This window comes from Bactrocera tryoni, chromosome 5 (assembly GCF_016617805.1).
Source record: "Bactrocera tryoni isolate S06 chromosome 5, CSIRO_BtryS06_freeze2, whole genome shotgun sequence".
Classification (NCBI taxonomy): Eukaryota; Metazoa; Arthropoda; class Insecta; order Diptera; family Tephritidae; genus Bactrocera; species Bactrocera tryoni.
The window spans coordinates 1,651,932-1,667,079 of record NC_052503.1 but is presented as its reverse complement, the minus strand read 5'-3'; the positions used below and the strand labels follow the sequence as shown (position 1 = coordinate 1,667,079).

Here is a 15,148-nt window from a genome sequence, read left to right as displayed (position 1 = left end):
ATATGTGGCTCTGCCAGTGATTTCGTGTGGCACGAGCTTTCCGCTTGACCGGCTGCAGCCTCAAGTTTGTTATGAATGAGCGTGTGAAGCAGAAATGTGTTCAATACGCTACTAGTCACTTATGTCAACACGTATGTGTGTGTATTTAATTAATAATTTATAATTTGTGACGTCACTGTAGTTGCGATGGCAAAGTGTTGTTTTTCATTTAGAGTGGATAATCAAGTTGTTTGGTATGAAAAGCAGCTCTCATGAACCCTGTTTTTAGCGATCGTGACTTAACATAACAGACGTTTGACAAAAGTTGCTAACAATTGTGACTCTAGTTTTGGATGATCCCATTTTACTTCATAATTTAGTTAACCGCAAGTTAGCCTGTGTATGCTTTACTTTTAAAAGAAAAATAAAACTTTTTAATATCTTAAAATACATCTCAGCGACCTTGCACTTGCTCTAGGCCCGCCTAGACCTAGTTGCGTCATCAGTCAGCCACCCTGCCTACCTACGAACTTGTGATCTAACCTGCAGAAACGCCTAACTACCAATATTAGTATAGAAGTTTGTTTCTTTATAAGAAACAATTAAAGAACAACTTACTAAAACAAAGTCTAATTGGGGTCATCCCAAAAAAGGCAACCTTTCAACCTTTTTATTTGAAAGTAGCGAAATGATATTTCCCAGATTATTGAAACATTTTTGTAGTTTAATTCATACGACTCTATACTCAACAGTTCATTTAAAATCCAAAAGAAATTTTTACTTTAACAAAAAACTACTACACCAACTACAAAAATATGAATCGTTATGAGTGCGACCGAGAGTGTTATGTTATGACTATAGCGAAAAACATTTCGGGATAATTTTGTCTGACTCTTTTCAATACGGTCTTCCGCAGACCTAGCGACAGTTTTCTTTATTCTGTTTAAAATTATTTTGGACTTTTATTAGTATGAATATATGTACTAATATTTATTTTGTTTAGAAATATTCAAATATACTATATTTGTATCGATATTAAATAAGATCCAGTTACGGCGCTCCGAGCGCTTCTAAGAATTTTACATTGAATTGACGAAAATGTTTATAGAAAAATCAAGATACATACTTATACTTGTATATACATTTTCTGCTCCACACCATAACGTTTTCTTGAATATTCATCGTTACATTAGTGACAGCCCAATAACACATAAAATTACTTCAATCATTCATAAAAATTTTACCAGCTATTATCAATAACAAACAGTTAGAACGTCATTTCAACTTTGTATTCTAAAACGATTATAGAAATGTTAGAATTTATTTTTATGTATGTGTATGAAATGCAACCGGTAATGTTAATGATAAAACCGTTATTGGGCTGCAACAAAACTATCCCACATGAATACACTTCAACAATGAAGCCGTACAATATTTGGTGCTTTTTTGAATTACAACAATTTCAACAATAGTGTCATAATTTCACACTGACCGTGACACCGCTTGTCCACTTGTTCGTAAGGTCAACGTTAACAGTCATTCATAAAAACGGCACAGAACACCATGGTGCAATCAAGCGAATGACTGTTGGTGCATGTCTACTAGCGACCCAGTAGGAAAATTATAGTTGCGCAATAAGAAATTACATTTTCTACTCTTGACTTGGTTTGGGTTAAGCAGATTAGTAGTTAATAACCGAAATATAACTATAAATATACCATATATTAAGGTACGCCTTTCTTTTTTTTATTTTTTAATTAAGCATATACTATACATATAACGAGGCTGTACTTATTCAAATTTTAACACTTTTATTATATCTAATATATATATTCAATTCTGATTATTTTTATTTCATATTCTATTGAACTTGTTTTCATTCAAAAAATGTATATCTTAAATATTATTATTTAGTATTATACGATCTTAAATTATATACATTTCCTAACAGGTTATTCCTAACAACAATTGATAAAGTGAGTAGCTTTTGTCATCACTTACTAAAGTTGTGTGCTTCCAAATCAGTAAGCCTTCAACGAAAACGCATTGTGAGTGCGGTTTACTCAACCATTGCCTTTGTGTTCAAATGGATTTGGTTGTGCTGCGTTGTTATGTAAAATTATTTGCCGGCTAGACCTAATGTACCTCTTTGCCGCCGCTTTAAAGTTGATTACGTTTAGGTTTGTTGTTTGTTTTCTCACACCTGCTCTTTATTGTTGTTATATAATTTCTTATGCTTCAGTAATATCTAACAGTGCATTAGTGGTCGTCTGGCCAATAACCCGAAATTCGGAAAAAGAAAAGAATTATAGAAGTATGAGTGCAGTAAACCGTAAAGTTATATTTTTGCTTTTCATTTAATTGAATGGTGAAACGAGGCGGATACTTATTGGGAGTTTACTTTTGTCGGACGATGCTACAAAATTATATGCAGTGGACGTGCTTGGGAGAAAGCTCCAGATAATCAGTTGATATACTATATATTTTTTCAAAAATCTTTATCAATACTTGGAATATGTATTTCAAGATCAATGTGATACGAAATGATGTTTTATGGGAAGACGTAAATTTGTATCCATTTTGTTAATATTAAAATTAAGTTAAGTGTGTATAGCAGAAATAGAAACGGTTTCAGGTGATCGTGGATAGTTTTAAAAGGATCTCTAAATTTTCAACTTATACTCATATACATAAGACTTAACCCTTTCGCCCCTACTGGGACAATATGTCCCAGCAAACTTCAAACATGTGTATAGCTTTTAATTTTGATCCAATTACGCATTGAAATGTACCCAATAAAGCCTTGAAGTCTTCTTTGATGATCAGTAACCGCATTCCGTTATTATTGACATCAATTTCCCTTTACCGAATATTTTGCACAGACATTTCGCGAAATTTCATCAGTCACGCGTTGTATTTCAATGTGAAACGTCTACCTGGTTCAGTTTTTATTCGTAATATTCCGCTTGCTTTACGGTTTAGGTGTACGGAAATTGGAAACAAATTGGATTGAAAAAGGTAAGTTTTTTACATTTGTAACTACATTGGGACATATAATCCCAATAATGCATTTGTTTGGGATAATAATATCCCAATATTTGTTTATACCATTAGATGTCTACAAGGAAAAAATTGGGTGAGAACGAAATTGCTGATTATTTTTTACAAGAGGATAGCGACGACATGGCCGATGATTTCAGTGCCTCTGAGTCTAGCTATGAACCATCGGATGACGATGACGAAGATGCGAAAGTTCCTGTAGCAAACGCTAAATATGTAAGCAAATCAGGTGATGAGTCTTCTTCTGAATCGGAGTTGGATGACGATGACGGTCAAGTTTTAGGCGATCATTTTAATTCTTTAGAGAACAGTGAGGATCAGCCATTAGGCAATAAATGTAGCTGGACAAAGTTTGACGCCGGCGTCATTTTCGAACCGAAGTATATAATGCCCGTAGAAAAACCGGATGAAGTTCTTATTGACTTTCCTCATGGTGCTTCCGAGCTCGACGTTTTTCGGAAACTCTTTCCAAAAAGTTTATACATACGTATTGCAGAGTGCACAAACCAAAGGATTCAAATACTAAACAGAGAAAAATCTGCAAAGCGTGCTCTTACCGACGAGTACGAAATTATGCTTTTTTTAGGAGTCACTTTGGTAATGCACTACAACCACTCACCATCAATTGCTGATTATTGGAGAAAAATGAATCTATGGGAAACTATATGATAAAAAAGAGTATTTCTCGCGATCGTTTCACTTTACTGATGGCCAAGATGTATTTTAATGATTGTAATAAGCCCGATAATGCAGCTAAGGTTTATTATATATCGGAAGTTGTATCATGCATAAAAAAACATTCCCAGCAGCGCGAAGTGAAAGTAGTGCGCAATCCATAGACGAATGTATGGCAAAGTTCAAGGGTCGCTCAAGTTTGAAACAGTATATGCCTTTGAAGCCAATAAAGAGAGGGATAAAATTGTGGCTGCGCTGTGATGCCAAAACAGGCTACACTTATGACTTGAATGTATATACTGGAAAAGACACATCCTCTAATCTGAATGGAACTCTGGGAGAACGGATTGTAGAAAACTTGACAGCAGGTATTCGTGAGCAAAATGTTGTTTTAGTGTTTGATAGGTTTTTCACCTCAATGAATTTGCTAAAGACCATATCATTCCCTGCGATTGGTACATATATACGAACGCGTAAAGAGACTCCTGTATTTAGTGGACGTCTACAACGATCAGAAAGTCAATTCCAAATAAATTGCTATGGTATAATGGCTGCTCGATGGATGGATTCGATAGAAGTCCTGCTTGCTTCTAACTGTCATATGCCTACTATAACTAAAGTTAGCCGGAAACAAAAAGATGGTTCTAAATTAGAAGTTGATTGTCCACTAGCTATTGCAGACTACAATCGTATAATGGGGGGCGTAGACTTAGCAGATCAAAAGGCTGCAATATACGACATGAATCGTAAGTCGCAAAAATGGTGGAAAAAGGTATTTTACAAGATTTTTATGCTAGCTGTGGTTGACGCTTGGATTATATTTACACAACGTCAACGCCGAAAAATTTCGCTCATTCAATTTATTGTGCCATTAGCCGAGTCAATGATAGCTGAAGGAATAAAGCACAAAAAGCTCACAATACGTCAATGTGGGGGAAGACCAGCAAAGCGATCACGAACTGAACGTCTAAATATTGGCGATCATCTTCCTATTGAACAGCCTTCTCGTCGCCGATGCGTTCATTGCACTTCACAAAATAAGTACACCAGAACCAAATACGTCTGTTCTGGATGCAACAACGCTTTGTGTTTTAAATGTTTTGCTTCTTTTAACAAGTGACTTAAATTTGTAAAATGAATAAACAGTGAAATCCATTATTTTTTATTAAAAGTTGATATTTCATTTTTTGTTCCTTTTGGTATTATTGGGACTTATGCGTCCCACCTATAAATGTTATTGGGATTATATATCCCAGGATAACCGTAAGGATATCCGATTTTTCAGGTATGCCAAACATCTTATATTTTAGTCATACTACAGTATTTGCTGTCGTAATGATGAAAACCCCGCCTGATTTCGAAAAAAAACTCAGGGGTGAAAGGGTTAATTATAATTTTTTAGCATTCCAGAAAATAATGACATTTTCAATATGTTCATTCCCATATAGAGTTTATGAGAATATCTCTTCCTTAGGGAGCTTTATTTCAATATGAAATTAGACACTGTGCTACATGTTGGGACAGTATAAAACGTCGGACCATCGAAACAAAACTTTTGGGAATATGTCTATAAAAAGCTGTATATACAAATAAATTCCAAGTTCATTATCTAAAAACCTTTGAATTTGAGAAACTCCCTAATTATTGGGTTACAGAAGTGACGTTGTTGGTAAAAATGGATTCTTCAATACCCTAACAGACCACTTATAGGTAAAAAGCTGTTTGTCTAAACCGGTTAAGATGGTTGGTTGGTTGTTTGAAAAGGGAGGCGCAATATTATACCCATTGTGCTCTCGAATGATAACCAAATTAAGTCTTATCCAGCAACTCAGTGGATTTGGTAAAAAACCATATTTTTTCCACAGTATTTTAGGTTGGAGCATTGGTAGCTGTAGAAGATATCTCATCGCATTCGGCATTTGCCTTGATACTAGATAATAACCAGATAAGATAATACAAACTTTTCAAAAATTTTTTATATTAATTTTAACAAAAAGATAAAGCAATAAATTTTATTTACTAAAATATTAACAATTTCTTTGAAACATAAATATTAATAGGTGGTATATCATCAACTTTCTAACACAAAATATGCCAAACATAAATAGTAAATATACTCTAGATATCTAACGAGCTCGACCTTCACTTCCTGAGTTTACTCGCCGAGCGAAAACTATTTACCCACGCGAAGCCGTTCCAATAGGTGTTCGTGCCCGTATTTCTGTTGTAAGGGTTATACGGGTTGTAGTTGTTGGTGTTGCCGTAGGGGTTGTAGTTGCTGTAAGGGTTGTAGGTGTTAGCGGGGTTGTATGGATTATAACCATATGGAAAGCTGGAAGGATTCGTATTAGTATTCCAGGAGTTTGAATAATACTGGTTACTTGGGTAGGTATATTGCCCAATAACCCATGGCCATATGCGAATATTTGTGCCATACCCTGTATATGGTGTGGTGCTCAGCTGTGCAAACTGTGGATTCGACGTCGCGTAAGGATCGACGTACTGCGGTGCTGCCAGCTGCGTGTAAAATAGACATTTTTTTAATCAAATTTTAAAAATGTTCGATACTTTCCGTTTTTGTATGTATTTACCGTGAGTATAACGGCGCTTGCGCACAATAAATAGGATAATAAGGCACTCATATTTTTATGATTTTTATTTTACGCTTTAACGGTATTTTTCACTGTAAATATTTGTACACTCCACCAAATTTTGATCACTTGCTGTTGACACTTTATCTGTTAATGTAGAACTGTTTAAAAACTTATGATTTTCGTTGCTTAAATAGCGTGGGTGAGTTTGCGGTTTTTTTCCATAAAAAGTGTGTACAAATTCCGCTTTTTTCGAGCAGAGGTTTGCACAGTAAGCAAATATGCCTATTTTCGTTACAAATTATTTTAATTTCCCGCTTTTGTCATTGAACTTGACTTTGCACCGAACAAGCGGCTCGTTCGAGTATTCGAGTATTTATCAGTAATTTGTTTAAACAGCAATACTGTATTTAAATTTTTATCAAATTATCGGAAAACTACTCACACGAGACGACAACTTTGTGGGCATTTAAATTATGGATTTTTATTGCGGCGCTTGACTTTATGTTTAATTTTGCGGTACACGGGGAAAAACGGGGAAATACATACATCTATTATAATCTTAAGAATTTATACATGTTTTAGAAAAAATTGTAGAACTCTGCGTTAAACTCATATCGAAATTTTCTTAATCTTAAATATATTAATTAATTATCAAAATAAATATACATATATATATTTTTTTAATGTATTCATATTGGGTGGCCTTTTCGTATTTCTAATCTACCTTCATATAATATTTTTTATATTTATGATAATAAATAAATAAACAATTTTGTACCATTTTGGTCGACCACTTTTTGCCATTCTCTCAGCGAGCAAACCATTGTTGTGCTACGTAAACTGATACAGCATCGTCTCCGTAAACTTTACAAGTTTCACTGGTGGCTTTCTTTTCTTTTTCATACAAAAATTTCAAAATATTGCGAATTTCTTCATTATTTTTACTCATTTTTAAACAGCTGTCATTTCTTTTGAACTTCCTACAATTTAATTTTTTTTTAGTTAAATGAAGCTTAAAATCTCCCCTTGCTAGCATTATATGGTATGACACAATGTGATTGAAAGCACTGGAGATATACGACAGCAACGACATCTATTAACAAAATACGAAAGGACTTTTTCGACTACCCAATATTTTCTTTCATTTATTCAATATAAAACCTAAATATCAGCGCTAATTCTGATATCTATTTAATAAAGATATTGAAGGAATATGTAAACTTCTTTTTCTCTTACAATTTTGAATAAAATCAAAAGCCGGCTTAACTAATAAAAATAAATTAAAAAATGTGATATTATAAATAAAATAGTGGGCACATATCCCATGTATATATATAATAGTAAAAGTCTACCTTCCCCCACCATTTGCTTTAACAAAATATTGCACGGTGTAGGTCCAATACAGGGAATCACCCATTTCATCCATCCGTTAGTCATTCCCGCTATTTCGCCAAATTACAAAATCACATTTCTGCAATTTAATTATAATTTTTTCGAATTTTCATTCGTAGAATATTTGTTTAATAAATTTCGTTTGATAAACTCTAATCAACGCTTTCGACAAATATATTTTTGGATTTTATTTTGCACACTTTAATATTTTTGCATTAACTAATTGCTCCTATTAAACACCTAACAACAAGCCATTAGTCATCCGTCACAGATCGTTGATCTCTTACATTGTTGTCAACATGCTCGCTTCCGCATAATAGACTATAAATCAGCGGGAGCAACTCGCTTTTCACATCTACCTATGTGTGTACTTGCAAAAAGCAGCATATGATCTAACAATTAATCTCGAAATCATAGTTTTGAATCCGCTAACGCGATAATGTGAATAAAATATAATTACTACTATAATTTGTTTATTTATCGATACAATTTAACCATTAATTTGCGACAATAGAACAGGATATTGGATATTATTTATTAACAAAAAACACTGAAACGTAACGATTACTTTAACCAGTTGAGAAGCACCTTTATCGCCAGAGAAATAATAAACGCTGCAGTACATTCTCGTATGAGCAGATCATCTCATCAAATTCCAGACGAATCGAATTCGTAGTTTTATTTAGACTGGACTGACTTTTTATAAAAATAACGACAATTTTTTCTGCGAAATAACTGAATTTATGGCAAGACGAGTAAATATATTGAGCTTAAGAAATGTCATAATTGAGCACGTTTTCTCTGGCATACACCAGAGGCTAAGAAAGTGACAAAATCTACTCCGAAGAAAGTGAGGACTGTACTGTCAACCAAAAAGTGATGTGATGTGAGCTACATTGGCCTGGTTAAGTGGAATGTGATTGTACTGTGCCAAATTATTGGGCTCATTCGACGTCGCATTGCTTAGAAACGATCCCACCTCCATCGTCGCCACTATCCAATTTATCAAATCAGCCGTCGTTTTCTTTAATTTATACCATGTGCGATTTTTTTATGCCTTCGAACCCGAAAAAATCACGCGCCGTTCAAAAATATTAGTTGAATTGGGAGGTTATCGCCGGTTTCAGACCTCCAGTGAACATATTTTCATATATATTAAAGAAGTTGGCGTATTGCTAACTATAGTAAATCGAACTACAAAGAGACTATGTTGATAAAAAAACTCAGCAACTTTTTTCAGCAGACATAGTAGTTGTCGGACCGGCTTCATATTAACAAATGAAATGATTTCTCCATTATTAAGATAATGTTTTGGTATTTAAAAAATAATTAATAAAAAAAAACCTTTGGTTAGTGAAACACTCTGCTTTTTAATAAAAAAATTTATTTACAAAAAGTGGATTGATATGGATTGTACAGGTCTTCATTATTCGAAGCAAACTTTATTTTGATGTTTACCAACACCGAAGGCGATTTAATCAGTGGACGACTGTAAGAAGTTGTTTCGATTAATAACAATAAACATTTGTATATATAAAATGATTTTAGATGACTGAAAAATAAGTTCATCGAGATAACTAACATTCTAAAGGTTTCAAAAGAGTGAATGGAACATATCATTCATTAATATTTCCCTGTATTTACTGTAGGCATACGAGTACAACCGATTTCCACCAACTATCTTGAAAAGAGAAAAATCATTAACAGCTATTATAACAAAGAGTTATTAAAATGTACATCTAAATTCTTCGGTAAACCAGAGTTTATCGCCGAGACTGACGTCTGTTGGGAAACAAATGTCAAATCGGACTACATATCGCTTTCTTTTGCATTATCATTGAACAATAAAATAGACTTTTATAAAAAAATTTAGTTTTCTTGTTTATACCACCTTAAACACATGTTCTAAAGTGAAATCCGACTACAACCACGACTACTTCCCATCAGCTATTATTTCATTTTGCAGGAAAATCAAACATCAATGTACTAGTATTGTATATTAAGCTCAAAAATGTGGATGTGTGCGGTGTGAAGCCCAGTGCAATTTCCTGGTTTATTACCGAACATAGAGTGAGATCTAGTATGAAAATCCTTGGAAAATATTTTTGCGAAGGCACCGGGCATCAATATTAACCTTTGCCCCAATATATCTAATACAAACACTTCGAACTTCCAGTTGAACTACGGCATTTATCAGCCAACATTTATAGAATCTTAATCAAATGCAGATAGAAAATTCTTTTAATATCAGTACAAAAATTGATGAAATCAGGCAATACTTATTACACCTATATATGTAATATCTAATATTCAGATTTTTAAACAACCCCTTGACGATATATTATATGGTCAATATGTGAGGATTTTTAATAAATTTAGAGAGCATTTCGTTCTGGTATTAATATGTCGAAATAAAAAAAATGAGTAAAAGCGGGTCAACACCTGTATGTAAGATATATACATACTCGTATATCGATCAATATGTAAAATATCTTAATAAAATTAATAGAACATCTACTTAGACAGCCAGGCAGCAATCAGGGCGGTAACCCCCGAATATCGGCCAGGAGTGTCTAGAAAGCAAGGCGGCAGTGGAAAGTGTACCAAGCAAGCAATTTCACTTCCATTGGGTGGCAGACCACAAAGCAATGAGAACAATGAAATAGTGGATGATATTGATCAACATTGGGAAACCCATGCAGGGTGCAAAACTGCAAAAGTCATGAGCAAAACGGTAGATTGTAAGTACACAAATTTCCTATTGGCTGGCAGAACGAGAAGACTGCAGGAATGTGTAGACAGGGCGCCAAAGAAACAACGACGCATTTCTTGTGCACTTGTCCCGCATTGGTAAGACGACGCTGTAAGCATCTGGGGCCCCACAGCATGATACACTGGTAGCGGTATCGATAGAGAGCCCGTAGAGAATGTTAAAATTCGCGTCAAGTGCAGGCATTCTAAAAGATGACTCCTCCTCTTGGATCCAGCAACTGAACTCAATCTGGGATCGCAAAGGTCCAAACAGGTCTACGCGTGGCTTATTGGCTTAGATCCACGAATATCGCCATTTATCACATATAATGATTTTCATTAGTCCAGAGTGTAATTGGGATTTTCCATCATTTGGTTGATGTTATCCTAATAAGTATACCCCTTATATTAAATTTGTAATTACTTTTGAATTGTTTACAAATTCCGGGTCTTAATTATGTCGTGTAATTACTGCAATAATTAGGCTCATTTGGCGTCTGTTGTTGTGGTGTTTACAAAATTTTATTATACATTCATATATCGATGCGGTTGTTTTAACAAGATGTTTTGCTATATTTATCTTAGGTCGCATTGGCATTAGAAAAAAGCCAAAAACAAAATACTTATTTCAATTACTAATGTGTTTTTAAAATTTGGAATATAATAGCAGGATACTACATACAAACATTATGATAACAATATCGCTACGAAATCAACTGTATAAATTAGATTTATTCCTACGCTTCTAGGTACATACATATATACAACTACATACATATATAAATATATGTACACACACACATTTTGTTTAAAATTTTACAATAACATATACATAACATTATAAATAAGGAAAATCACTAACGCTAATGATTCATTAAATGATTTTAGTATGCGCGTAAATATGCGACACTCAAATTGGTTGTTCGTAAATCTCATTAACTTTTTATACACACACTATATATTAGGACAGTTTAGTCATAACAAATTACAAATAATTACAAATAGTATAAATACAATTACTTCACTTAGCTAATTACTTGTCAGGAAGGTCACACACGAAGTGGTGCCCGAAGCGGAGAAGATTGGGGTGTTTTTGGGAGAGTTGGGGTTGTTAGTGTTGTAGTTGGTTGGTGGGCGATGGGAGCGGGTGGTGTTTCAATAGTCTTCATCCTCGTCAGGCGGCTCTGTGGCGTACGTCAGTTCGTTCAAATAAAACCATTTCTAGAAAAGAATAAATAATGAATATTTTTGTGGAATACGGATATTTTAGAAAACTGTTGAAAACTGCGTGGTATATTATGATTTACCGGCGATTCAGTACAGTTGAAGTTGTAGTCCCAATCACAGATGCGATATTCCTGATTGAAGGAAGTCTCGTTGGCGCACAAGTGTGGTATGCGATTGCCCTCCTCATCGCACATGTGGAAGATCTGCGGAAATTAAAATTAAAAAAAAAACCGTAATAAATAAAGCATACTTTCAGGCGTGTTGCGATCGTGTAAAAGCTACGTCTGATGTCTCAGCTTTAGTTAAAGAAGCTTTAAAACACAGTTAACGCTTTGTAGCTAACTGTAAACTTTACTCAAAAAACTCATTTCTACTTCTGCTTAACCTTTTGTTGTTTTACTTTTGGCTCACCTGACAATTGTACTCCATGTCGGCGTAGAAGCCAACCGGTCGATGCGTACAATCAAAAGAGAATGTGATATTATCTAAATTCGTCCACTCTTTCGTTTTGTGATTTTGAAATACTGGACTGGCGGCATCTTGTAACGTCAAGGCTGCAAGTAGAATTGGACCTGTGCACATGCAGCAATTGTGTTTTTGTTTTTGTGTCACAGATACGATACGAATAATTTGGTTAATAATCAGTCAACAATATTTACAACTTTGTACAACATGCCTGTTTTTGGTTTTGTTGTTTATGCTACTTCGCTTACAACTATTTCTGGTTGATTGGTATTTGCGAGCAAAAAGCGAAATGTCGGATATTACAAAATTCAGCTGATTTATGTTAGTGCAACTGGATAGTATATGGTAAGTTTTAGGAATTGAACTATTACGATCAGAAAAGTGTGTCATTGATAAAGTAAATTTAGTAAAAATAATTTTTTGTTTTGAGAAAAAACAAGTTTAAAGTAATAGGCCATGCAAATATTACAATGATCGCAATTTTAGTATTAAAAAAGTAATTGTATAAATTTAAAATTATTAAACCGAATTGCCATAACTTTGTAATTAGAAATGAAAATTAAAAAATATTAAACGGTTGAGTTTTCATTTCGAAAAGTAATTTGCAGTTAATGACTTTTAAGTACAAAATGTTTTTGAGTAGGATTGCCACCCTTAGATATTTGAAAAATCCAACATATGCAACTATGAGTTCTCAGTACTTGAATGAAAAAAAGTTAGAGAGAGGTGCCATATTTTATTTACTTTTATTATTTTTAAAGTTATTTTTTACATATAATGCATATAATCGAAGCGAAATTTAATGCTCAACGTAATCATACCCAAGACTTGGATTAATTAGTTGAAAATTTTGAAAATGCTAATTATATAAATTCATTCAAAAATAACAAAAAATATATGTTATATATAAATATACAAATTAAATATCTCCTAAAAAGCCTTATAAAAAAATGTTTATAGCGGAATTCAGAATGTAGGAAAGAGATAGTTATAATGCAGAACAACTGTATGAGTTACAAAAAGTGTTGCCACCACCTATATTTAGCATTTACTGTTCTACTAGTGCTTTTAGACGTGTGGTTTTCTAAGGAGTTAATACTTTTTTCGCAATTAGTCTTTCTTATAGTTTTTATTTGATTTAAATATAGTTCGGTTAGGCAGTATGTAAAGAACAGGCTCACACCGGAACAACGTTCGGAACAATGACCCAAACGAGATGCACCGATGCCGATTTTCAGGAAAAATAAAATTGTCGTTTTTTGATTTTTGATAATCCACAAGCTATTGCTAAGGCATCGTCCCATCCCCATAATTTAGCTCTGAACATAGCTTCATTCAAAAGGCTTCCACGACTTCTTTTGAATGAACGAATTCGATGAACCTAATTTTCAAGCAGTTTTTCCTCTAAATCAAGTCGTATGTCATGAATAGCACATTCAACATTGACTTCTAAGACTTGAAGAGAGTCTGCTTTATTTCTAAAGACCAACAACTTCAAATAACACCTCAAGAAGTGGTGTTAAATCACAACTTCTTGAAGGCTATTCAATGTCACAATTTCTTAAAATAGTCAAATCTCCAAATTTTTCAAGCAATAATTGCTGCACGTGCTGTGTGGGACGAAGCCCCAATGAAACCAAATGCTGTCAAGACCAACTTCTTCCAATTGTAACCATTAAATGTTGGTTATACAAACACAATGTCGTTTCCGATATTTTGTTCAGAGTAGCCACGAAAGATTGAAATTGGAAAGGTCTTTTGGAGAAGAATAATAACTTTGAATACAGCTTTCAGCACCATTAGGTTAAAACTATTTTTACCTAACTGTAAGCCTTCAATAACACTGAATATTTCTTGACGATCAATAATTTCGACTTGATAATTTTCTTCAAATGTAAATTTTTGGAGGTCAAATATGGCAATAATGTCCAGTAAAGTGTCTCTCTTACTCATTTTGAACAAAGGTTTGAGCTGATGCAAAGTAACACGATTTAGGTTGATTTTAACTATAGTGAAATACGACGAAGAAGCAACAAAGTTGCAATTTCGATTTCATTTAATTTATAAGGAAGCCTTCGACACTTACAGGCACTGTAAATATAAAAAAATACAAATGAGGCATTAGGGAATCAATTTGGACTTGACCTACTTCAAAACCCAAACTCGCCTAAAACTTGGACGCACTTGTACGGATATGTACGTATGTACTTTCCACTTGCTTTCACATTGCCTTCAAATAAATATTCGAAATGACATTCGCCAATTAACAAATAAAACAAAATAAGCAATTCAAGTTCATGCAGAAAATATTAATTTTCAATAACAAGTTTTATATACAACCTAATTAATAAAATAAAGTTTTGTTTGTGTGTGTTTTTAATAAAAACAAAGCGTCGAGGCCGAGAGTGTGAAGCAAAAGGTAGTCATTAGCCATTTACCAATCAACAATCAAAATGCCGTGGAGTAATTAATGTATCAACAAATTAACCGTTACTCATCGCTATATTAAAAAAAAATTATTAATCGCATTCAATGACATTTAATCACACATATACAAATATTTATATATACATACATATACTTTGTTTGCTCACCTAATAAAATGCCGGAAAGCCATAGAAAACGTTTATTGCAATCCATTTTCGTCCATAGAAATATTCCCCGAATGCGCGAAAATCTGTACTTGAGCTTTACCCATACGCTCCAAAAGCGGCGCTCACCACTCAGTCCACACCGATGTTGGACAGCTCGAATGTTGTGCGTCAACTGCGGGGCAACGGAGGCCAAAGGAAAGTGGTTTTATAGGCTTAACTGTGTGTGTATGTGTTTTATCCGTATGTATTTAATGCGTTTATTTACGCCAAGCCCACGGTGATTAGGTTACTTTAAGCAAGGCCTAGCATAATTCGGAGAAGCAGAAAGTAATGCAAAGCAATTTGGTGCTGACAGGTGTCTTCAGTTTGGCAAGCACGAGCCACTCTCACATGCGGTGTCGTTGTTCGGTT

The 15,148-nt window shown here is 34.0% G+C and overlaps 2 protein-coding genes across 4 annotated transcripts; both read right to left on the bottom strand.

The window, feature by feature from the left end:
* Positions 1 to 5,780: 5,780 nt before the first annotated feature.
* Positions 5,781 to 6,447, bottom strand: LOC120778516 (5'-3' exoribonuclease 2). 2 transcript variants are annotated; one of them, XM_040110351.1, is made up of 3 exons: positions 6,306 to 6,447; positions 6,152 to 6,231; positions 5,781 to 6,046 (listed from the first exon to the last, which is right to left on the bottom strand). In XM_040110351.1, the coding sequence occupies exons 1-3, from the start codon at positions 6,354 to 6,356 to the stop codon at positions 5,857 to 5,859; spliced, it is 321 nt and encodes a 106-aa protein (XP_039966285.1). In that variant the 5' UTR covers positions 6,357 to 6,447; the 3' UTR covers positions 5,781 to 5,856. The 2 variants fall into 2 exon arrangements, with proteins under 2 accessions (XP_039966285.1, XP_039966284.1); XM_040110350.1 differs by having other exon boundaries at positions 5,781 to 6,231.
* Positions 6,448 to 10,947: 4,500 nt separating this feature from the next.
* On the bottom strand, positions 10,948 to 14,934 carry LOC120778739. 2 transcript variants are annotated; one of them, XM_040110707.1, is made up of 4 exons: positions 14,738 to 14,934; positions 12,090 to 12,250; positions 11,759 to 11,881; positions 10,948 to 11,672 (listed from the first exon to the last, which is right to left on the bottom strand). In XM_040110707.1, the coding sequence occupies exons 1-4, from the start codon at positions 14,781 to 14,783 to the stop codon at positions 11,607 to 11,609; spliced, it is 396 nt and encodes a 131-aa protein (XP_039966641.1). In that variant the 5' UTR covers positions 14,784 to 14,934; the 3' UTR covers positions 10,948 to 11,606. The 2 variants fall into 2 exon arrangements, with proteins under 2 accessions (XP_039966641.1, XP_039966640.1); XM_040110706.1 differs by having other exon boundaries at positions 12,090 to 12,232; positions 14,738 to 14,852.
* Positions 14,935 to 15,148: the final 214 nt, after the last annotated feature.

Excerpts from the sequence above, each read along its gene's own strand:
- LOC120778516 (XM_040110350.1), bottom strand. The coding sequence starts at position 6,356 with ATGAGTGCCTTATTATCCTATTTATTGTGCGCAAGCGCCGTTATACTC. Across the intron at positions 6,232-6,305 it reads CAAGCGCCGTTATACTCACG|CTGGCAGCACCGCAGTACGT; the intron begins GTAAATACATAC and ends TTTTACACGCAG.
- LOC120778739 (XM_040110707.1), bottom strand. The coding sequence starts at position 14,783 with ATGGATTGCAATAAACGTTTTCTATGGCTTTCCGGCATTTTATTAG. Across the intron at positions 12,251-14,737 it reads GCTTTCCGGCATTTTATTAG|GTCCAATTCTACTTGCAGCC; the intron begins GTGAGCAAACAA and ends GCATGTGCACAG. Across the intron at positions 11,673-11,758 it reads TCAACTGTACTGAATCGCCG|AAATGGTTTTATTTGAACGA; the intron begins GTAAATCATAAT and ends ATTCTTTTCTAG.